General features: G+C 35.6%; 1 protein-coding gene and 1 pseudogene across 1 annotated transcript in view; both read right to left on the bottom strand.

Annotated features, from left to right (window-relative positions):
- Ift74 (intraflagellar transport 74) overlaps window positions 1-25,187 on the bottom strand; it is a 104,980-nt gene that overhangs the window by 26,803 nt on the left and 52,990 nt on the right. The window contains exons 14-15 of the mRNA XM_010627016.3: window positions 8,911-8,964; window positions 7,179-7,276 (exon numbers count right to left, since the gene is read on the bottom strand). Coding sequence (XP_010625318.1) covers window positions 7,179-7,276; window positions 8,911-8,964 — 152 coding nt within the window. The remainder of the gene's footprint in view (window positions 1-7,178; window positions 7,277-8,910; window positions 8,965-25,187) is intronic.
- On the bottom strand, window positions 20,467-20,595 carry LOC117284378 (annotated as a pseudogene).

Raw genomic sequence — 25,187 nt, 5'->3', positions numbered from 1 at the left:
TTCACTATTGGCCTTTTCATCCTCATTTGCCCTACTGTTTACCATTGGTGAACTGGAAGTCTGTCCTTGTGTCTTGCTTAAGTGTTTTCTCATTTTTATTTTTGTTGTTGGTGTGTCCTTGGTTTAATCTCTGGATTATTACCCAAGTCTTCCTCATATAGTTGCACCCTAGCTTCTGTGTCTCTAATGACCCACAGACATTCTCATCTTCATATCATCAGAGAAAACAGCTCATCAAATCAAGCAATGCTTTATATGCAAGACCCCTGATCTCAGTTAGCTGATGGCTGAACCCCATGATGCTGACTGACCTTGGGCTGCAAGGCCCAGATTGAGTTCCCCAACCTTCTGAATGGTTGAACTCCACACCATTCTACTACAGGTTTCCCATGCCCTTTCTTTAAAGATGTTCAAAGTTGGGAACTCAGAAAAATACCCTTGATGACCACCTCTGCCTCTGCAGAGTGGGTCCAAAGACTGGCACAGTCAGGATGACTGAGAATGGGGGGGTATATGGGGGTTCAGGGGTGCCCACGCGGCTACCGTCCCAAGTGCTTGAGCGATGGCGGCTGGGTCGGGAGCTGGCATGGCTCCCCAAAGTCATTCTTGGAAGCTAATATTTCCATGATTCCAAAATCAGAGAAAGACAAGAAAAAATAAAATACCCTTGATGACCACCTCTGCCTCTGCAGAGTGGGTCCAAAGACTGACACAGTCAGGATGACTGAGAATGGGGGGGCTTATGGGGGTTCAGGGGTGCCCACGCGGCTACCGTCCCAAGTGCTTGAGCGATGGCGGCTGGGTCGGGAGCTGGCATGGCTCCCCAAAGTCATTCTTGGAAGCTAATATTTCCATGATTCCAAAATCAGAGAAAGATCCAAGAAAAAAAAAATACTGGCCAATCTCTTAAGTTAACATATATACAAAACTCTTCAACAAAATAGGGGCAAGGGCCGGGGATTTACCTCAGAGTTTCGGTGGCCTGCCTTGCAAGCCCAAGGACCCGAGTTCAACCCCTGGTACAAAAAAAAAAAAAAAGATAGGGGCAAACAAAATGCAATAAATCATCAAAAAGATTATACACTGTGACCAAGTAGACTGCATCCCAAGAAGGCAAGGATGGTTCAACATACACAAATCAATAAATGTACAGTGGACCATAAAATTACAACTAGCCTGACATATGAACAACTTGGGTTTATTGGGTTATCTATAGTGTGTACCCAAGTAAATATCCAGATCGCAGCTATACTGACTTAGAACCGACTTGAGTTACAAGCCCTTGGGAATCAATCAAGTACAAAAGTCATTGTTAACACATCAAAGCACAAAAATTACACGATCATCTCAATAGATGCAGAAAAAGCCTTCAACAAAATTCAAAATCCACTGGTGATAAAACTCTTGAGGAAAATAAATATAGTAGATCTTTATCTCCATCTGATAAAAGCTATATATGACAAATCTACTGCCAACATCATATTAAATAGCGAAAAATTGAAAGCTTTCCCTCTAAAATCAGAACAAGGTTGTCCACTATCACCACTACAATTCAACATTGTACTCGAAACATTAGCAAGAACAATCAAGCAAGAGAAAGAAATAAAAGAGATGCATAGGAAAGGAAGAAATCAAATTAACATGTGCAAAAAATATGATCCTTTACATGAAGACCCAAAAATTTCCACCAAAGACCCCTAGAATAATCAATTTAATAATGTAGAAGATATAAAACCAATGCATAAAAATCAATAACATTCCCCTACATCAATAATGATCTCACTGAAAAAGAAATTAGGAAAATAACACCATTTACAGTAATATTAAAAGAATTAAATACTTAGGAAAATTAACCTAACCAAGGAAACAGAAGATCTCTAAAATGAAAACTAAAGTACTCTGAATCCAAGACACCAGAAAATGGAAAGATATTCCTTGCTCCTGAATAAGCCAAGTCAATATTTTCAAAATAGTCATATGTTGGGCTGGGGATTTAACTCAGCGGTTCGTTGCAAGCGCAAGGACCCAAGTTCAATCCCCAGTATCCCCCCCAAAGAAAAGAAAGAAAGAAAGAAAAAATAGTGATATGTTAAAAACGGATATATAGATTTAACGCCATCCCAATCAAAATACCAAGAGAAATGGTCACAGAACTAGAGAAAACAAACCTAAAATTCACATGGAACCAGAAGAGACCCAGAATAGTAAAAGTAATCCTGGGTAGCAATAACAAAGTGGAAGGCATCACAATCCTGGGTTTGTAGTTAATATTACAAAGCCACTGTGAAAAAAACAGCATGGTACTGGCACAAAAACAGGTGCTATATGTGGATCAAGGGACCAGAATAGAGTATGGAGAAACAACCCTAAGCACCTTCAATTATATAATCTTCAGTAAGAGAGACTACAACATATACTGGGTGAAATATAACCTCTTTACCTAACAATGATGGGAAAACTGGCTATCCATATGCAGAAGACTGGATCTAGAATCACATATCTCACCATGTAATAAACTAAAATGAAAATCAATCAAAGATATAAATGTTAAAACAAATAATCTGCTGAAAGATAAAAATAGATAAAACTCTCTATTAAAGACACAGACATAGTTAAAAACTTTCTGAATAGAACCCCAATTTGCACAAGAAATAACATCAACAATAAATACATGGAATATCAAATTAAAAGCTTCTGGACAGCAAAGGAAATGACTAACAGTGAAGAGTCAACCTACAGAATGGAACAAATTTTTGCCAGTTATTCCCTGGACAGAAGATTAATAGCTAAAATATACTAAGAACTAAAAAGAAATAGATTCTGAAAAATAAAAGACTCATTAACAAAATAGGCAACTGAAATAAATACCCAGAAGAAATACAAATGGCCAACAGATAACATGAAAAAATGTTCAATATCGCTGGTCATTAGAGTAATGCAAATTAAAACAACACTGATATTCCATCTTACCCCAGAAAGAATGGCTATCATGAAGAAATCAAATAATGACAAATGCCACAGAGGCTGTGTGAAAAAGGGACCTCTCTACATTGTTGGTGGGAGTACAAATCAGTACACCCACTATGGAAATGAGTATGGAGATTCCTCACAAAACTACAACTAGAAATTCCATTTGACCAGTTATTCCCCTTCTAGGTATCTTCTTGAAAGAGTTCAAAACATCATATACAGTGATACATGCACAAACTCATGTTTACAGCAGCACAAATCATAACAGCAAAATCTTGGAAGCAGCCCACATGCTCATCAATAGGTGAATGGTTAAAGAAAATGTGGTGTTTACATACAATTGATTAAAACTGCTATACAGAAAGATAAATGAGTCATTTGTAGGAAAATGAATGTACCCTGAAACTACAATGTTTAATGAAACAAATGAGACATATAAGTTTGAATATCGCATGGTTTCCCTTATATGAGAAATGCAAAATATAAACAAAGAGCAGGATTAAAGGTAGATAACAGAAGTAAGGAGACAGATGTTTTGCCAACAGGAAGGGGACTGAATGGCAGAAGAAGAGGGTGGGGAGAAGAGGAGGGGATGGAAAAAAACTGAGATGTGTTGTGTCCATGTAACCACTCCTACAGGGAATGTGATCATCATGTACTACGCGCAGTACTAATAAAAGATGAAAAATTTTTCTTTTTATTGTTGAGTTTATTGGTACATTCTAGGTATACAGTACAGTTACATTCATTACTAGAATCTCTACCTTCACATGACAGGTCTTGGTTCTCATTTTTCCCCCTTGTCCCTGCCCTCCCTTGACCCCCCCCTTCTCCCCTTCCCATTTACAAACATTTTATTTCTTTTTTTTCATTTTCTCATATTTTTTTCCTTTCCCTTATTACCTTTCCCCTACCCTTCCCACTTTGCCTACACCTTTATCCCTTTTCTTCCTATTACACATTGTCAATTATATCATTAGGATCTTGTGTACTATTTGTTTTTTACACCAGAGAAACTATTCAGTATTTACATGTGTGACTTAATATTTCACCTAGGAGTATATCCTAAATATGTATCCATTTTCCTATGAATGACTCTAATTTCTCATTCCTTATGGCTGAGTAGTATTCCATTTTATAGAAAAATCACATCTTCTTTATCCAGTCTCCAAATGATGGGTGAATGGGCTGTTTCCAAGTTTTAGCTATTACAAACTGTGCTGCTATAAACATGGGTGCGCATATGTCTCTGTGGTATGATTCTTTTAAATATTTTGGAAAGATACCCAGCAGAGGGATGGCTGGGTCAAATGGAACCTCCAGTCCAAGCTCTTTGAGGTATCTCGATATTGATTTCCATAGTGGTTGCACCAGTCTGCACTCCCACCAACAATGCAGAAGGGTTCCTTTCTCCCCACAACCCCACCAACATATGTTATTGTGTGATTTCTTGATAGCAGCCATTCTTTGTGGGGTGAGGTGGAATCTCAGTGTTGTTTTCATTTGCCATCTCTTGAATGACCAGTGATGTGGAACATTTTTTCATATATTTACAGGCTGCTTTTACTTCTTTGTCTGAGAAATGTCCATTCATTTCAGATGCCTATTTTTGAATTGGGTCTTTATATTTGGTGGGGGGGCTGATTGTTTTGAGTTCTTTATATATTCTAGATAATAGTCCTTTGTCTGAGGAGCAGCTGGTAAAAATTTTTTCCCACATTGTACCATAAGAGACCTAGAATAGTAAAAGCCGTCCTAGGCAACAGACACATGGCAGCAGCAATTCCCAATCTAAAACTATACTACAAAGCCACTGTGATAAAAACAGCATGGTACTGGCAAAGAAACAGACCTGAGGATCAGTGGACAGATTCGAAGACACAAAAACAACTCCAGATGTACTCAGCTACATCATCTTTGACAAAGGAACTGACCATCCTCACTGGAGGCAAGATAGTCCCTTTAATAAATGGTGTGGGAAAAACTGGATCTCAACCTGCCAAAGATTAAAACTAGACCCTTATCTTTCACCATGCACTAAAATAAAATCAAAGTGGATTAAAGATCTAAATATTAAAATAGAAACACTAAACTTGCTGGAAGATAAATTAGGCAGAACTCTTGAAGACATTGGCATAGGAAAAGACTTTATGAAGAAATCCTCAGTAGCACGGGAACTAGCAGAAAGAATCAACAACTGGGATCTCATCTTATTGAAAAGCTTCTGCAGTGCAAAAGAAATCATCAAAAAATGAAAAATTTAAAAGAACTATTCTTAAGTGTTTTATGTATTTCAATAGCATCATTGTATTAACTTTTTAAAAGAAACGGAATAGGCTCTGAGTAAAACAGGCTATCAGGAAACAAATGGTAAAGTAAAAGACATTTACTGCTTTGAGGTGGTAGATTGAAGGCCAAACCTCTCTGATAAGATCATTGTGTTTGGAGAAGAAAATTAAGCTGCTTGTCCCTAACTGAGCTATAACCTTTGAGGATTTGGGCGCTAGAGTTAGATTCAGGGATAAACCAGCCGCTTCAGTGGATAGTGCTTGAGTATCCAAGGCTCAGAAGTGGATGGATGAGGGGAGAGACCCGGGCAAGGCACGGTCACCTCAGAAGGAGGGATCTCAGTGACTTTCAGATGATGGATTGGGTAGAAGTGGGCTCCAGAATAGATGGGACAGGGTTTCTATGAAGGTGAATCCCTGATAGCAACCTGAGCCCGAGCTCTCCTCTAGGAAGGGGCACTAGGCTTGCAGCCATGCAGATCAGTGCTCAAGTCCTCCATTTTTCCAACAGTAAAATGAGCTAATCTTTTGAGGTTGTTACAAAGGCTAAATAAATGTGTATAGGGTGCCTGAGGGTGCGGTTCAACAGTAGAGCACTGGCTCTGGATTCAATCCTCAACACACACACACACACACACAAACACACACACACACACACACACACACACGGAGAAAAGGAAGAGGAGGAGGAAAAGGAAGGAGAAAGAGGAACGTGACAATGACCCCCACCCCCAACATACCAGTATATAACAGTACTGACACTGGGCATGGTGGCACATGCCTACAATCCCAGCACTCTGGGAGGCTGAGGCAAGAAGATCACACGTTCAAGCCCCATCTGGTCAATTTATCAATGTAGTGAGTTAGTAAGACCCTGTCTCAAGTTAAAAATTAAAAAGGGGGTTTGGACTGGGGATTTAGCTCAGCGGTTCGCTGGCCTGCCTTGCAAGTGCAAGGACCTGAGTTCAATCCCTGGTACCAAAAAAGAAAAAATTAAAAAGGGGCTGGGAGTTGTGTAGACCCTGTATTCAATCCCTACCACCCACTCTAAAAGTAGTGAAATGCTGCCAATACATAAAGGAGTCTAAATCATCTAGTGGTCTGACAGCATCTCAAGTTAAAGAGTATCTGGTGAGATCCTTTCTTTTTACATATTTATCCAAACTGTTACCCAATTTTAAAAAATCGAATCTCTCCTGCGCTCAACAACTTATATGCATTGTCTCTACCACTGTAACAACCCAAGAGGGAGGCATTAGTGAAGATGACTATCTTCACTTTTTAACTTTTAAAGTATTTATTACTTTATTATTTATTATGTACAGTTTGTAGTAAATAATGATTACTAAATTCATGTATGTAGATATAACACTTGTTAATTCTTTTTGCTTTCCCCTCCTCTCTCCTTCCTCCATCGCTCAGTCTCCTTGTGGTCTTAAAACACTAAAAATATTTCAAAAGCATCATGCATTTTTATTACTATAGTATCACACACATGGTAGCTGCTCAATAAACATTTTTAATGTCAAGATACTCATTAGGTTCATGTAGAAGAAAAATTACAATGTAAAAATATATTAAACATTTTCCAACATGTCTAGATTTTGAAATTTTGTCAGTGTTCTCTCAATTCAGATAAAGTAACAATGGGAAAAATGTAATTACTATAATAAGTACCTCAGTGCTAAATATTGATATTTTACATGTCATTCTTTCCCCACTGCCCTAATTAGCTAAGATTTTCCTTGAGAGATAAAAATTAGTAGTGCAAAGGAATAAAATGGCAAAAATAGGAATGTAAAGAAAACAGTTTAAGTAAGCAGACATAATAATGAGCCTTCTACTCTTCGAGTATTTGTATTTGGCATGTTAATCACAGTAAAAATAACGAGAACATCAAGATAGGCACAGGGTACTTACCCTACTACAATGCTCCAAAAGTGCAACAATGCTGGCTTCCAACTGTGCTTTCCGTTCCAGTTCCTGATTCTTAGTTTCCTCAAAAGTGTCTATGAAAGCTGCCAATTGAAAAACATGATAAAAGAGGCTACTGTTGATATAGCTGACATTGTATTGCATAAACTCTGTTTTTTAGGTCTTCAGAATACTTTTTAGAAATTCAAAACAAATATAAATTTTAAACTACCACTGTTCAATTTTTTTATTAACCCAAAAGTGATTATTCAATAATGATATTTTTACATATTTTCAAATTCTTAAAACATTCAAACTCTTTTCAAGCTCTTAAATTATGATTTTGATATGAGTACACTAAAAGTTAAAAACATAGGTTTAAGAAATCGCTGATAAAAATGGAGATAAAAAAATGCATACAGATAGGAATAGAGAAAAAATAAGAACCAAGATTGATTAAGTACAGGTACAAATTTCCAACAATGAATGTCGTTGTATTGTATACATGAAATGTACCAATAAAATTAAATTTTTAAATGCTTATTTTAATTTTAATGCTGGATTAATCACAAAGTAAATTGAATAATGCATTTAGATTATAAATATTCTAGGAAATCATTCTTTTATTTGTCTAACATAGAACAGGCACATAATATTGGTTATTTACAAGTACTACTATGGAGCTTCCAAAGATTTAGTATTTTTAGCTAAAAATTTTACTGATAACATAAGATAAACATCAATTCATTGCCTTCTATTGCAGATTTCCATTACACTTTTTTCTTTTAATATATTTTTAATTGAAATAGTCTTCAGGAAAACATATTTTATTGAATATGGTGGTACTGGACTACAATAAATTTTTTTTAAATTAAATATTCTTTAATGTCCTGCTTCAACACTTAACTACAGGTCTTTGATATGATATGCTGTTTTATAGGTAGCATCTAGTGATTTCAATACTATGGAGCTGTCACATATCATTCCTGATCTTATTTTTAACCAAAAACACTTTTTAAAAAAAGAAACAATGAATTAATTTTTAGATAATTTCTGATACTTGCTGAGACTGTAAAGAAACCTTGAGTATATTGTGAAATTAAAGCTGACAATAACAATTTTATAGCACTCCTTGAAGGTAATAATTAACATTAGACCTATAAAACTTCAGATTTTAGCAAAATGATAATTCAAAAAGAAGCCAATAATACATGCAATTTTTTAAAAATTACATATGTACAATATAAGATTAATGTTTACTCATAAAGTTGAGTTTTTTAAAAAAAGAATAAAAAACTAACAGAAGGCCAGTAAAGCTACAGTTGATGAAAGAGTGAAGTAACGGCAGAGGTAAGGACTTAAATAATGACGTATTATGAAAAGCTAAAAGCTGAATGATATTAAAGGTAAATATAATAAAACATATAGAAAGGAACATTCAGCATTCAATCAGTAAGTAGTCTGCAGGCTTTCTTTGCATAGCCTATGAATATAAGCACTAGCTTTAGAATCTATCCCTAACACACAAATACTCATACATATGTATATACACTTTTTTGGAATTCTCTACCCAACCCTAAATTTTGCTAGAAATGTAAATATTCTTCACCACAAAATATCTTAAATGTCCATAGTTCTATATTTATTATACAATGTATCTCTGCAAAATAAGACCTCTATGATTTTTTTATAAAGAGCAATGTAAGAATAGATTTCATATTTGTAAATTATCACTTACTGTCCATATTTTCTTCCCTTTTTTTTAGTTCTCTGTATTTCTGATTCATTTCACCTGTAAGAAATGCAAAACATACCATTAATTTCAAAAATTCTAGTTATAATAGTCCAAATTCAAAATATCTCTTAGGTTGTCTTTATGCCATTAGTGACTGAATATTTCATATCCTCAATTAGGTAAAATGCTTTTACATTGATTTACAGAGCTCTTTTTTTTATTTTGGGTAGAACTTGGGATTGAACTGAGGGACTTTTCACTAAGCTCTATCTCCAGCCCTTTTTTCTTTTTTCTTTTGAGAAAGGATCTTGATAAGTTGTCCAGGCAAGGCTCCAAGCTGTGATCTTTCTGCCTCAGCTTCCAAGAGTGCTGGGCTTGCATGTGTATGCCATTAAAAGCAGCTATATATTTGTTTATTGATTACTTGAAAAAATAATCTCACGACTGGAAATAATGCACAAGGCTATTTGACCTAATCAAACGGCACCAGTAATAAGATGCCTGAGTTCAAAGAAAGTTCATTCTATCTACAAAGATTCACAAGAAAAAGAACACTGAGGCGATACTTTTTTTGTGGGGGGGGTACTGGGGATTGAACTCAAGACCTTGTGCTTGCAAAGCAGGCGAGATGAAACTGAGCTACATCCCCAGCCCCAGAGACAATACTCTTAAGTGAAATAAATAGGATACATATGTGTAAATACCAAAACGTTTCTCCAGTGTGAGAAACTGAAAATGTAAATAAGGACTAAAAGGTATAACAGATAATGTGAAATAGGTAGAAAAGTTGCAAAGGGGAAGGAGAAGTGGGGGCGGGAATAAAGAAGGGAATGGAATTAATATGAGAAAAAGAAAAAATGGAAACAAAGGCTTTGTAGATAGGGAGGTGTGGAAGGGTTGAAGGGAGGGCAGGGGAATGGGAAAAAAATAAGAACCAAGACGGATTATGTAAAGGTGCAAATTTCCAATGATGAACGTCTGTACTTTGTATACCTTAAATGTACCAATAAAATTATTTTTTAAAAAAAGTGAGGTAGTAAGCTTACTTGCTCCACAGAACTTACAGTCTAGGAATTAATAAATAATTTAAATTTAAATTTAAATGTACCAATAAAAATTAAAACATACCAAAAAGCACAGAATGTTATCAGTGTACCAACATATATAACTAATCTAGTTTGGAAACTTTGGGAAATTTTCCCTAAGAAAGAAAAATTTGTGCTATATTTTAATGAATGAATCAGAGTTACCTTTCAATGAAATTGTTCTCATTAAGATTCTGGCTGCTTCATTGTGAAATCCAAAGGGTAATTTTCAGCTTTTATTCTGCAAGATCTATCACTATTGAGACACACATCCTTTCAATTTTTTTTTTTAATGTTTCTATCTGCTTTTGTCATAGGAGGGGCAATTCTTTGGCTTTTCACACTCTCAGATCATTCTCTGCATTCTCCTTGTGGGTTTCCTCTTCATTTAAATTTGAGATATTTTCTTAATTGATTTATAATGCTACATTATATCCATAGAAATATCACTCATCCTTGTGATTTAAAAACTCTCCAATTTGATCTTTTCTGATATTCAAGTTCCTTCATCCAATTGCTTACTATACACATTCATGTGGAGGTTCTCAAAGATACTGTGAAATTCAGTATATCCATAATTAAACTCATCAGTCTTTATCCCCTCCAAGTCTACCTCTCTCTTTATTCCCTATTAATTTGAATGTCCTCACCACCTACTTATCGTCTGAGTCAGAAACCTGGGCAACTTCTCCCTCCTGCTCCCTCAAACCTCCTAGTTGCCAACATATTGAGCTGTAAGGCATGTGTGTTAAATGTCTCTAGCTGCACAGCTGGCCAACTGGATCATATGGGACAGATCTCCCACACAGCTCAGCAAACTTCAAACACATTTCCTTCCACATCACCGTTAAGAAAGAGAGTGGTCAGAGCATTAGTGAACTGGTCTGTTTGTCATTTCTCAGTAGATGATTAATATCTTGGTTGCTCAGATGTCAGCAGTCTTAACGCAGGGTAAAGTACAACTGTAACATGTTACCAAATGCATTCTTACATTCAATGTCCAGGAGAGGACAAGATCATAGAGAGAAGGAAGTAAACTAGAGTATCACACTGGAGGTGCAAGCAATAGGATCTAATAAGTAGATCAATAAGTAGATCAAAGAAGACAGAAGGAACATGATGATAAAATGAGGATGATTTTGGAGAAGTCCTCTAACCCTGAGCATCTGGTGTGACAACAGATCTGTATTCATTTACTCCATTCTATTAACTGAGTATTCACTCTGCACCAGATACTGTTATAGGTGCTGGGGATTAACAAAAAAAAAAAAAAAAGAACAAGATTAATTCCCACCCTATCCTCCTCCAAGGGCTTAAAATCTACTTATTAGGTTTACAAATACAAAAAGGTATAATGCAACATAAGTGTTGTAACTGTGTCATATGTGAAGTGCTATGGTAAGAGACGGTAACCAGAGATCAGGAAGCTTTCACATTGGAAGCCTCATTGATAAGATACTTTATCAGACAAGGTGGGAATTATAGGAATGACATAATTTTCTTTCAAATAATTTACTTAAGATGTAATGTACATGTACCGATATCCCATGATAAATTTACACAATCATTATGTACTGTAAACAAGTACTGATAAAAATATAAAAAGTTATTTTAAAATATATAATACAATAAAACAAATACACAAAAATGTACCCTATAAACCTGGGCCTTTCCCCAATCTCCTGTAGGAAAGAAAACTGTCCTCATTGTAAGGAAGTTTATACGACATTTTAAATTCCCTAATATCAAATGATGTTCTCGTGACTCAGGGTTTACAGGCTAGAACTGTCTCGGCTTTCACACTCTGAGATGCAGTTCTGATTCCAAGCAAGGTCTGACTGTCATTTTCCTTCTTCTCTCTTGATCAGTATACAAAAAGACATATCCTAATGACTCCTTGCCCTTGAGGCCCCCAGCGCAGCAAGACTACTGATTTTGGAGTTGAAAGGACAACAGAAAACAAAATTTAAGAGATGAAGACAGGACAAAAACCTATAGGACTTTTGCATATCCGGATCAGTTCCTTTCCAGCACCTGGGATCCTTCTGAAGCAGGCTAAGTCTCCCAGTCTACTGTTCCTTATGACATGGTTTCATTTACTATTACCATTCTTACCACCCTATTCTGGTGGAGTTCCCATTCTTCTTTGCCCTTTTTAAGTATTCTGCAAAGAAACTTAGGATTCCAAGAATACTATCACTTACCATAGTCTGTATATACATTTTTGTTAATGTAACCAAGGATTTCAGCTGTTTTCAGGGTTATGTCACATTAATGCACACTGAGCTATTATTGTCTTAACCCCCTCCATATTTGCATATATTTTAGTATTCCAGAACACTTCCTCTTCCCTCTGCAATTTTAATTAGTTTGGGAAGCCTATTAAACTCATCTGTTTATATTTAGTCTATCTTTTCCATTCTTTTCACATACCATTGTAAGTGTAAGTAAGCAATAAGTATTTCAAATACTGCTGAATTCCTATGTTAAAATGACTATATATACATTTACTGTTTTAAACTAACTTTAGGCTGTAGGCATCATCCAGCTTACCAATTACATATTCTTTACAAAATATTTTAAATTTTTGCAGAAAAATCTCTTTACAACTATGGAGACAAGGTCAGGTAACTTCTAAACACAGGAGCTACTTTTGAAAATAAGATGAAAATTCTCTAAATATGTAGCCATTAAATTACAGCTAAAAGCCCTACTATTACTATTAATGTTTATCTAAAGAAAACAAAGACTATGTAGAAATTTGTTTCAATAGAGTAATGTCAATAATATCAGACAGTATAAATAGTAGTCCTTGGTATGTGCCAAACACAACATAAGGTCCTCAATTGTTATCTAAAGCACTTGTTGTCAAACTTTAATACAAATCAAGAGGACTTGTTGAAACATACATTATCGAGCTCTATCCTCAGATTTAATAGGTGTAGGGTAAGAACCAAAAATGTACATTTCCAAAAAGTTTCAGATGGAGCTGATGCTCCTGGTCTAGAGATACTTTCATGTCTCTCATGGAAATACGAAGTGTAGTTTAAGTAGTTTCCACTTTGAAAAATAATGATTTGTTGGTCTTCATTGGATATACACCAAGAAACCACAAAACAGGAATAGATACATGTGGTTTACAGTCTCAGATAAAAAGATATAACATTTTGATATTTTCTAACATACATTTAGAAAAATATCCACAAAAATTACTCCAGTTTAATTAAAAATGAATAACATTTATATTAGCCAATAACAAATACAAGAACTTTTCAAATTGAGTGGTATTCTGAGTCAGAAAAATACTAACCTAATCCTTATAATAATACTAAGAGGTAGGACCTAGTACTATTTGTCTTTTAAAGATGAAGAAACTCTTCAAAGCAAAGGTTAAACAGCATGCCCAAGATGAACACTAAAAGTAGTAGAACGTAGATGTGAATCAAGGAATTCTGGTTGCAGAACATGTAATCAAAACTATTCTTTTTTGTAAATTTTACTTGACATAAGAAACAAATAAAAGCTCCTAACCTAGACCATGAACTCTGAGTATAAGGGAGTATCCTATACCAAAGAAACATACCATATTTTAAACTTTTACTACTCTTGAAAGAGAACCACAAATTGTGGTGTAAATTTTAATGAATTCTTTCAGAATGTAGACCAGAAATCCAGAGAACAGAGCAGTCTGGAAAGCTGATCAAGCTTCTGGGGAGACAGACCTGTTTCCACTAACACAAAAAGCAAGCCTGGGTTGCCAAGGGTTGGCAGCTCCAGGAAGAAACAATGGGATCAGGCTGGCAGCACTCACCCCAAGGAGAACCCATGGCTACTGTAAATGGCAAGAACTGTGGGTTTTACACTGAAAGTGACTCCTCCCAAATGGCAGGCTAGAACTGGAGAAGAAATCCAGTGTAGCACCTGCCATATTTGAGAGTATTTAATTGGAAACCATTTTGGAAAGGGCTTAAGACTGTATTACAGAACAACTGTAATTCTGGGTTTCTGGCAGCTTAGGATGTATGCACAGAGGGGCCCTCAGAGTAGGGGTGGTACATCATAAATCCACAGGCTATCAAGCTAGGTGGAAAAAGCCCTGAATTGGAGCATAGAGAGGGACACAGAAACTGGGAGCAGCTGGAGTGACTGCAGACCTAGGGACTTGCTGCAACTGGCCATGCCCAGCAGAAAAGGCAGATTAGGATTCAGCATCCACACACAAAAATGTGAGTGTGTAAACAAAATACATCTTGGTCATGACTCATTATCCCTCCTCCATATCTAGTAGGTTACAAAACTGCAGGCCCTAGAAAGAAACCACTTGTTTAAAAATACAGATTTTTTTTCCTCATTTCTTTTTCTTAATTGGTTTTTGGGGAGCTACAGCTTTTCTTCTTTTTTCTCTCTTTAATTTGCTCTGTTTTCTTTTCTTTTTTGTTTGTTTGCTCCTCTCAGTTACTTTTATCTAATTCTATTAGTGTTCCTTTTATATCTTAAGAGAAATCTTTATCTCACATTCTCTCCTGCTTCTCAACTCCCTTTTCTTTACTGTTCAAATTTTACTTCCTTCGTTTTCCCTTCCCCATTCCTTCTACCTTTACTAGTACTATTGTAAAGCTTTATTAATCTTTAGATATTTAATTGACTCCATGCTACTACTGTTTCATTTTTCTGTTGTTAATGGTGGTGTCATTATTGCACTTAGTATTTACTGTATGTCAATACTTGGTTTGTCTTTGTCTACTGTTAAAGGTGGTACCATGGTACCATCTAGTTTGTCTATGACTCTTATTTTTGGTGATTTCACTGCAATGGCCAGGGTGGCATACTTACTACTATTAATCGGTATTTACTGTATGCCAATATTTGGTTTATTTTTGTGTTGACAACAATACTGCAGTTCATTACTAGAGTGCCAGGCCAATTATACTGCATTATCCTCTCCCAAAATTAATGGAAGAAGATGGGTCTCAGGACTGAGGCAAAGGTTTATAGTTATCCACACCCACAGCACATCGGAGCATGTTGACTAAAAAGATCTCCATACTAGCAACAAAGTCTTTCCACTATAATTGACCCACAAACCTCAGCATATAAACATACAAAAAATCCCCCCCAACACAAAAACCAAAAATAATAGAAACACAAAAAGACAAGGAAACAAAATGCCTCCAAAAACTTGCAACTTCCTCAAAGCTGATCTGTGGAGCAACAATGGGGAGGAAACCAAAGGTCAAGCAGCTGAATTGAATGACATGATATAAAAAGAGACCAAAAAACAGATCACTAAGGTGCTTGGCAAGCTCAAAGATGGCATAACTAAATAGATAATAGATTTGATAAACAAAATGATCAGTTATCTTAAGAAAGACACCAGTAAAAACCTAGCTGAGTTAAACAAAATGATACAAATTATGAACAATCAATTTAGCAAAGAATTAAGAGCTCATGAAAAGACATTAAACAGAAATCCAGGAGATAAAAATTCTACTGAAAGTATGAGCAACAGTAATGATCAATGTTAGCAGACAGCATGAGAACTAAAAGATAGGGTTGATGCAGATGACAGTACACTCAGAGATACCTTAAAATCAAGAGAACATGAAAAATGACGTACAACTGCTAAATGACAAAGATGAACCTTAGGTTAATTAGAATTAGTGAAAAAATAAAAGACAGCACAAATGGCATAAAAAAACTTATTTACAGAAATAACAGAAGGAAACTTTACAAATATGTGGAAATAACCTAACATACAGATAAATGAGGCACATAGCATTCCAAACAGCCAAAATGAGAAAAGAACTCCTTCATGATAAATCACAGTCAAAATCTCAGAAGTCCAAAGCAGGACTAAAAACTCTTACAAGCTGTTAAGAGAAAAGCAACAAATCATTTATACAGATAAACCATTAGAATTACACCAGACTTCTCAACACTAACCTGAAAGGCCAGAAGAGCTTGAAGTAAAGGATTCCAAACCTAAAAGGAAACAACTTCCAACCTAAAATAATAAATCCTGAAAAGTATCTTTCAAATTAGAGGGAGAAAGTGCAAGATCCTGAGTTCAGTTCCCAGTACAAAAAAATTGAGGGAGAAATAAGGTGTTTCTATAAAAAAGAGTACCTTAAGAAATTCATAGTCAGGGCCAGGGATTTAGCTCAGTGTTTCTGCCGCCTGCCTCGCAAGCACAAGGACCCGAGTTCGATCCCCAGTACCAAAAAAAACAAAAAACAAAAAAAACTTAAAAAAAAAAAAAAACTTAAAAAAAAAAAAAAAGAAATTCATAGTCACCAAGCTAGTACTCCAAAAATAATTTTAAAGGAGAAAGCAGGTATGGTAGCAGATACCTGTAATCCCCACCACTCAGGAAGCTAAGGCAAGAGGGTCACTGCTGCCAACCTGGGTTACATCATGAGTTCAGGTCCAGCCTGAACTATACAGCAAGCCCCAATCTCAAGAAGCCAAAATCAATCAATCAATCTCAAGAATGTCCTAGAAAGAGACTATGAAGCTAACAACACAAAAAGATTTGATAGAATGAATCCATCAGGCAGGGTGAGCAGTTATAGAGAAGAGGAAGAAAAAGAAAAAAGAAAAACAGCATCAAAAATAATGCAATGATAGGTGTGTCAGTTGCTTTTCTCTCATTGCTGAGACAAAATACCTGAGGCCCAACGTTAAAAGTGAAGGGGTTTATTTGGCTTACAGTTTGTAGAGGTTTCAGTCCATAATCAACTGGCTCTGAAGCTGGGATGGCAAACCAGCATCACAGAGGAGGAAAACATGGCACAAGAAGGCAGCAAAGATAAGAGAACTAAACAGTGTCTTTCTGCCTCTTTTATCCCATCCAGACTACGGGGAGTGGGGGCAAGGCTAAACCACTTACTCACATGTAAAAGTGTAGTAATCACATGTCCTTAATCCCAGTATCACACATACCAGATTCAGCTAACTCTTGACCAAATGAGGTTTCGGGGGCATTCAGACCCAAACCAAAACAATAGGATTGAGTCAATGCCTTTAAATAATAACTCCCAATGTGAATGGTCTCAATTCCCCAATCAAAAGACACAGATTCACAGACTACATCAAAAATAAAACCCAAGCATATGCTGTATACAAGAAGCACATTTAATATAAAGAGAAGTTTATAGAGTAAAAAAATCAAAGGATAAAGAACAATATAACATGCAATGGGGGCCTGAAATCAAGTAAGAATAGCTATCCCTATTCAGACAAAGCGGACTCTCAGTCAAAACTCATCAGAAGAGGCAAAGAAGGTCACTACATATTGGTTAACATATTTCCACCAGCTTGAGACACCGCTGATTAGCTATGTAATATGAATTACAGACAATGGAATTCAGATCAGAGCTGCCCAGCAGCAAGACATACAAATTACCATGAACATGTTACAGGAACATTCAATAGAAATACATAAAAATTATAAATATATATGCACCATACACAAGCACACTCAACTTCATCAAGCAAATGGTACTAGGCATAAAAGATCAGAAAAACATCAACACAATTAATAGTGGTGGGCTTCAAATATTCCAAATTTACAAACAGTTCAGCCAAATATCAGAATTGACCACCCTTATAGATATGTATACAGTGCCCACCAACAATAATACAACACATATTCTCAGCACCACACAAGACTTTCTCCAAAATGGAACACATATTAGTCCATAAAGCATGCTAATTCAAATGCAAAGGAATCGAAATTACCCCACTAATGTGAACAGATCACAGTGCAAGGAAACTAGAAATCAAAGGCAAAAGAAACCACACAAATTATGCAAACACATAGAAATCAACCAATATACTCTTGAAAGATCAGTGGGTTAGCCCAAAGAAATCAGTATGATTAGACAGTTCCAAGATCAAACGATAATGTCAGTACAACATACCAGAGTTTATGAAACACAATGAAAGCAGTCCTAAGAAAAAGTTTATTGCTGTGAATGGCCACATGACAAAAATAGAGCAAGCCCAAATAAATAACCTAATGATGTACTTTAAAGTCCTAGAAAAACAACAATTCAAATCCAAAGCTAGTACAAGGAAGGAAATTATAAAGATAAGAGCAGAAATTATGAAATTGAGACTGAAAAAAACACAAAGTATCAATGAATCAAAGAGCTGATTCTTTGAAGAATAAACAAAATAGACAAACTCTTAGACAATCTTTCTGAAAAAGGAAAAACCCAAATAAATGCAATGAGAAAAACTGAAATTACAATGGACATCATGGAAATCCAAAATATTATTAGGAACTACTTTGAAAACCTGTGCTCCAATAAATTGCAGAATTCAGAATAGATTCTTAGATACATAGGAATTATCAAATCTAAACAAAGATTTGCAAACCCTGAATCATCCAATAACAAGCACTGAAAAATTGAAAAAGAACTGAAAAACCTACCAACTAAGAAAAGTCCAGGTCCACATGAATACACAGCCAAACATTACAAGAACTTCAGGAAAGATCTGACGCCAATATTCCTGAAACTCTTAATAAAATCTAAATGGAAGAAGTACTCTCAAAGTCATTCCTAAAAGCTAACATTATCCTGATTTCAAAACCAGACAAGGACCCAACCAAAAAGGAAAAACTACAGGCCAATCTCTTCAGTGAAAATAGACGCAAAAATCCTTAACACTATACCGGCAAACACAATGCACAAGAAATAACATTAACAGTAAATACAAGGAATTATATCAAATTAAAAAGCTTCTGCAAAGGAAATGACTAACAGTGAAGAGTCAACCTACAGAATGGAACAAATTTTTGCCAGTTATTCCCTGGACAGAAGATTAATATCTAAAATATACTAAGAACTAAAAAGAAATAGATTCTGAAAAATAAAAGACTCATTTAAAAAATAGGCAGCTGAAATGAATACCCAGAAGAAATACAAATGGCCAACAGATAACATGAAAAAATGTTCAACATCGATGGTCATTAGAGTAATGCAAATTAAAACAACACTGATATTCCATCTTACCCCAGAAAGAATGGCTATCATGAAGAAATCAAATAATGACAAATGCCACAGAGGCTGTGTGAAAAAGGGACCTCTCTACATTGTTGGTGGGAGTACAAATCAGTACACCCACTATGGAAATGAGTATGGAGATTCCTCACAAAACTACAACTAGAAATTCCATTTGACCAGTTATTCCCCTTCTAGGTGTCTTCTTGAAAGCATTAAAGACATCATATAAATACATACATATTCATGTTTATAGCAGCACAATTTGCAATAGCCAAGTGTTAGAAGTAGCCTATATGTCCATCAGCAGGTAAATGGAAATAAAGAAAATATTACTCCCTCATAAAGGATAAATTTGAGTCATTTGTAGGAAAAAAGAATGTATGATAAGACCATAATGTTAAGTGAAATAAATCAGACATAAGCTTAAATATAGCATGGTTTCTCTCACATGAGAGATTCAAAGTATAAATAAAGAGCAAAACAAAAGACAGATAGTAGGAAACAGGGAGAAAGATCTGTGCAAAATGGGAAGGAAGCAAGAGATGGAGGGGAAAGAGATGTGTTATGTACTTACACCTATCCTATGATGCATGTAATCATGACATACTGCAAACACGTATTAATAAAAATAAAATTTTAAAAAGAACAGGAATCCAGTGTTCTTACCGCACTTTATATATGCTTTTATTATGTATGATACATGTTTAAGCCATTATTAACAATTAGATGTTTATGTCTGTGATATATTGATAATCACAAGATATTTAGTTTGACAATCTAATCCATATTTTGGAAAACACTGGGCTCTACAAATGAAGGAATAATCTTTAGTGAGTAAGTACACCCAAAATCTTTCTTGACATACCTAACTAGGACAGTACTTTGTAATTGTATCTGTCAGTCCTTATCTGTAAATATATTCTTAAAAAATTAGCACCACCTAGTGGATTAAAACAACGTTACACATTGAAGTCAGCAATCACAAAATTTTGAAATTTCAAGAGATGAGTATATTACCTTGACTCACAAAGATTAAGACATTTAATAGTTAGAACTGGTGAGAAAACACTTTCACATACTCCTTTTGGTTCTGTAAAGTGGTTCAATCTTCTGAGAAGAAATTTTAAAACCAAAGTCATGACTATAAATACTATTCTATTCAAACTTTCACTTGTAGAAATTTATTCTGTAGAAACAAATATACAAGTTAATAAACATGAATGTTCCAGGATATTTACAACACTGTTCTTGGTAATAATAAGAAATACCAAATTACCAAAGTACATGGTAATAAAAAATTAGAAACAATCTAAATGTCAGCACAGGTACCAAGAATACTATATAACCACAACTTCAAAGGCAACTAATGACTGTCACAAGCACTTAACATGCATGCAGCACCGTTCTTAAGTCTCACATTAGAGTCCTGACATTAAGCATTATGCTGTACCACTTCTCAGAATGAAGTATACATCTTCATATAGGAAAATGCAGTTACATGAAAAGACCCGAGCTCACTATACATATTACTCCATTTTTTAAAATGTATGCTTGTACTACACTTGATCTTGGCCAAAAGGCCGAGAAGCGATGAAATGTATGCTTGTAAATACATTTTTAAAATCTAAAAGGCTAAGCATCAAATTATAAACAATGATCATATCTGAAGATGTGGGTGAGTACACGAGATGACTTTATACCACATATACATCTGTACTGCTTGAATTTTTCACAATATGCATCAGATTCATACATAAAAATGACAATTTTTTTAAACTAAACTAATCTGAGTCTCTAGTTTTAGATTTTTTGTTTTCCTGAGATAAGGTCTTTGCTTTGTTGCCCAGGCTGGCCTTAAATTCCTGGGTTCAAGAGATCCTCCTGTCTACTCAAGTGGAGTAGTTAGGACCATCTACACGGGTCACCACACTTGTACCTCTGCACCCAGCTTGAAAACTTTTTTAAAAGCAGGAAGAGTGACTGAGGAAACTGCATAGTTAATGAAAACACGTGATAATGTTCATCTGAGACAAAACCCACACATACACATGCAACTTTTTAAAAGGCCAACAAACTGAAGCACATTCAAGGTGACCAAAACTTTAGAAATTTTAGGTAATTGAAATTTCTAAACCGGGCGGGGTGGTGCATGCCTGTAATCCCAGCACTCAGGAAGCTGAGGCAGGAGGATCCCTGTGAGTTTGAGACCAGCAGGGGCTACATAGTGAGTTCCAGGTCAGTCTCAACTACATAGAGAGACCCTGTCTCAAATAAAAAAATCTAATTTGTAATTTCATGGTAAAGATGGCGGGTTGAACACAAACCCAATACTGATTCTCCCTCAAATCCCACCAAAACTGTAGGGAAAAAAAAAAAAGAATTTTTCCCATCACTCTGGGAGCTCAACAAAGGCAGAAGAACCATGAGTTCAAGCCTAGCCTGGTCAACTTAAGCAAGACATTGTCTCAAAGTAAAAATTTATAAAAGGGTTAGTGACATAGATCAGTGCAAAGGCCATAGGCTTAATTCCTAGTATTGCAAAATAGAAAGAGAAGGAAGGGAGAGGAAGAGGAAGGGGGGATAAGGAAGTAGCGGGGAGAGAATATATTTAAATAACATTTTGGGAAATGGAAGTAGATAGACAAGTGGTAACTAACTTAGCAGTCTTAAGAAAGCCTGAACCGAAGCCACCATTGCATAAAGTTGAAAACCACCCTGATTTCAAAAGGCTCGATAATTTTACATCAAAGACTAATCACTTATTTTTGTGCTTCTATTCCATGAAAAGTTTGGGCATGTAATACTGTCCTGTTTAGAATTTATTACCATAAGACAGCAAAGTAACAGCCTGATTTGAGATAAATGGACCAAGAAATATTACTTTTAGGGATTTCAAGATATGAACTCTCAAATATTAAGCTGAAATCTAGCAAATATTTGACATGATACAATCAGATTCCTAAACAATCTAAAGATTATAACATTTTACTATAAAGAAAAAGTTGTCTCTCTCTCTCTCTGTCTCTCTCTCTCTCTCTCCTCTCTCTCTCGATCCCAGTACTGGGGATCGAACTCAAGACCTTGCACTTGTGAAGCAGGCACAGTGCCACTGAGCTAAATCCCCAGCCTCATATTATTTTTAAACAAAACATTTATTGATATATTTTATATATACATGATGATAACATTCATTATAGGGACTCTGTACCTGTACATGATTTTTTTTGCTTATTTTTTCCTATCCTGTTTGTCCCTTCTTCCCCATTTACATAAGCTTTGTTTCCATTTTTTTCTTGTTCTTTCTTTTCTTGTCCTTTCCTTTCCTTGTCCCACCTCCCTTGTTTCCCTTCTCATTTGAGCATTTTCTTCCCATTTCCCAATATCTAGTATAAATTTTGGTCTCTCACACCAGACAAACAATGTGGTAAACATGTGTGTCTGATTTATTTCACTTGAGTATGGTCTCAAGGTGCATCCATTTAGCTAGAAATGTCTTGAGCTTATCCTTCTTTATGGCACAGTAGTACTCTGTTGTATTAAAAAAACATATCTCCTTTATTCGTCAATTGATGGGCATTTGGGCTGTTTCCAAGATTTAGCTATTACAAACTGTGCCACTATAAACATGGGTGTGCATACTTCACTATGGTCTGATGCTTTCAATTCTTTTGGGAAGATACCAAGAAGGGGAATAGCTGGGTCAAATGAAACATCTAGTTTCTACAAGAATCTCCACACTGATTTCCACAGGGGTTGCACCAGCCGACACTCCCACCAACAGTCGAGAAGGGCTAATTTTTCCCCCCACAACCCCTTAGCATGTTATTGACTGATTTCTTAATAATGGCCATTATTTCTGGAGTGAGATGGAATCTCAGCATTATTTTAATTTGCATCTCTCGAATAATCAGTGATGCCGAACATTTTTTCTATCGGCAATTTCTACTTCATCTGAGAAGTGTCTGTTTATTTCACATTTCCATTTTAGGACTGGGTCTTTAAATTTGGGGGGGGTCTGATTTTTTTGAGTTCTTGATATATTCTAGATAGTAGTCCTTTGTCTGAGGAACAGCTAGTAAAAATTTTTTCACACAGTTTGTCTCTTCATTCTGTTGGTTTCTTTTGCTGTGAAAAAGCCTTTTAATAAAATAAGATTCCAATTGTTGATTCTTTGTGATAGTTCCTGTGCAGTTGGGGTTTTATCTATAAAGTCTTTGCCTACACCAATGTCTTCAAGAGTTCTACCGATTTTATCTTCCAGCAGATTTAGTGTTTCTGTTTTAATAGTTAGATATTTGATCCATTTCAATTTGATTTTAGGGCATGGTGAAAGATATGGGTCTAGTTTTTATCTTTAGCACGTAGAAAGCCAGTTTTTCCAGCACCATTTGTTAAAGAGGCTTCCTTTCAGTGAAGATATTTGGTTCCTTTGTCAAAAATGAGGTGGCTGAGTATGTCTGAAGTTGTTTCTGCATCTTCTAAACTGTTCCATTGAACCTTGGGTCTGTTGTTTTACCAGTACCATGTTATTTTTAACACAGTAGCTTTGTAGCATAATTTCAAATTAGGTATTGTGATGCCCCCTGCCTTGCCTTTGTTGACAAGAATTGTCTTTGCTCTTCTACGTCTCTTCTTGTTCCAAATGAATTGTAGGATTGTTTTCTCAAATTCTGTGAGATATGCGATTGGAATTTTGATCAGAATTGCATTAAATCTGTATAACAATTATGGAAGTGTGACCATTTTTCACTATATTGGTTCTTCCTACCCAAGAACAAGGAATAACTTTCCATTTTCTGGTACCTGCCTTGATCTCCTTTTTCAGAGTACCGTAGTTTTCTGTGTAAAGGACTTTTACTTCCCTCATTAAACTGATTCTCAGGTGTTTCAGTATTTTGGATGCTATGATAAAAGGTGTTGTTTCTCTAATTTCTTTCTCAGTGAGTTTGTGTACAGAAATGCTATTGTTTTTGAGTGCTCACTTTGCATCTAATTATGCTGAATTTGGTTATTAAATCTAGAAGTCTTTTGGTGGAGTTTTGGGGGTCTTCTATGTAGCGTATCATGTCTTCTGCAAATAATGATAATTTAACTTCTCTTCCTATCCTTATTTCTTTTATTTCTTTCTCTTGTCTTATGACACTGGCTAATGTTGCCAGAACTACAATGAATAAATGTAGTAACAGTGGACATCCTTGTCTTGCTCCTGATTTTACAGTGAAAGCTTTCAGTTTTTGTCTTTAGTACGATGTGGACTGTTCATCATAGATGACTTTTATTAGATTGAAATAAAGGCCATCCATTCCAATTTTCCATAGAGTTTTTATCATGAGTGGGTGCTGGACTTTGTCAAATGTTTTTTCTGCATCTATTCAGATGATCATATGGTTTTTGTCCTTCGCTCTGTTAATATAGCACATTTATTGATTTGCATATGTTGAACTACCCCCGTGCATCCCTGGAATGATTCCAACTTGATCCTGGTATATTATCCTTTTGATGATTTGCTGCATTCTGGTTGCCAGTATCTTATTGAGGATTTTTGCATCTAGGTTCATTAGGGATATTATCCTGTAGTTGTCTTTTTTTTGGTTGTATTTTTCTCTGGTTTGGTTCCAGAAATGAATTTAGGAGTATTGCTTCCCTTTCAACTTCATTAAAGAATTTGAGAAGTAGTGGCATTAGGTCTTCTCTAAATTTTTTGTTGCATTAAGCCATGAATCCATCATGGTCTGGGCTTTGCTTTGTCAGTAGGTTTTTAACTGTATCTTTAATTTCATTGACTGATTACTTTATTTAGAATTTTATATCTTCTTCATTCAGCTTTTCTGATTCTTATGTATCTAGGAATCTGTCCATTTCTTCTCTGTTTTTCATCTTATTAGAGTACAGATTCTCCAAGTAGATACTGATGATCATCTGGATTTCTGCAGAATGTTGTGATTTCACCCTTTTCATTCCTAACTGCATGGACGGTGTCTTTCCTGTTTTTGATAAGACTGGCTAAGGGTTTGTCAATTTTATTTAATCTTTCACAGAACCAACCCTTCAATTCATTGATTCTTCTGTCTTCTTGTGTCCACTGAATTAATTTCTGCTCTGGTCTTTATTATTTCCTCCCTTGTATGAGCTTTTGGCTTGACTTGCTCTTCTTTTTCTAGAAGCTTGGAGTTCAACATTAAGT

The sequence above is a fragment of the Fukomys damarensis genome, unplaced genomic scaffold (genome assembly GCF_012274545.1).
Source record: "Fukomys damarensis isolate Sample0158 unplaced genomic scaffold, DMR_v1.0_HiC HiC_scaffold_36, whole genome shotgun sequence".
Classification (NCBI taxonomy): Eukaryota; Metazoa; Chordata; class Mammalia; order Rodentia; family Bathyergidae; genus Fukomys; species Fukomys damarensis.
The sequence above is the reverse complement of the archived record's forward strand: the minus strand, read 5'-3'. Positions and strand labels throughout refer to the sequence as shown.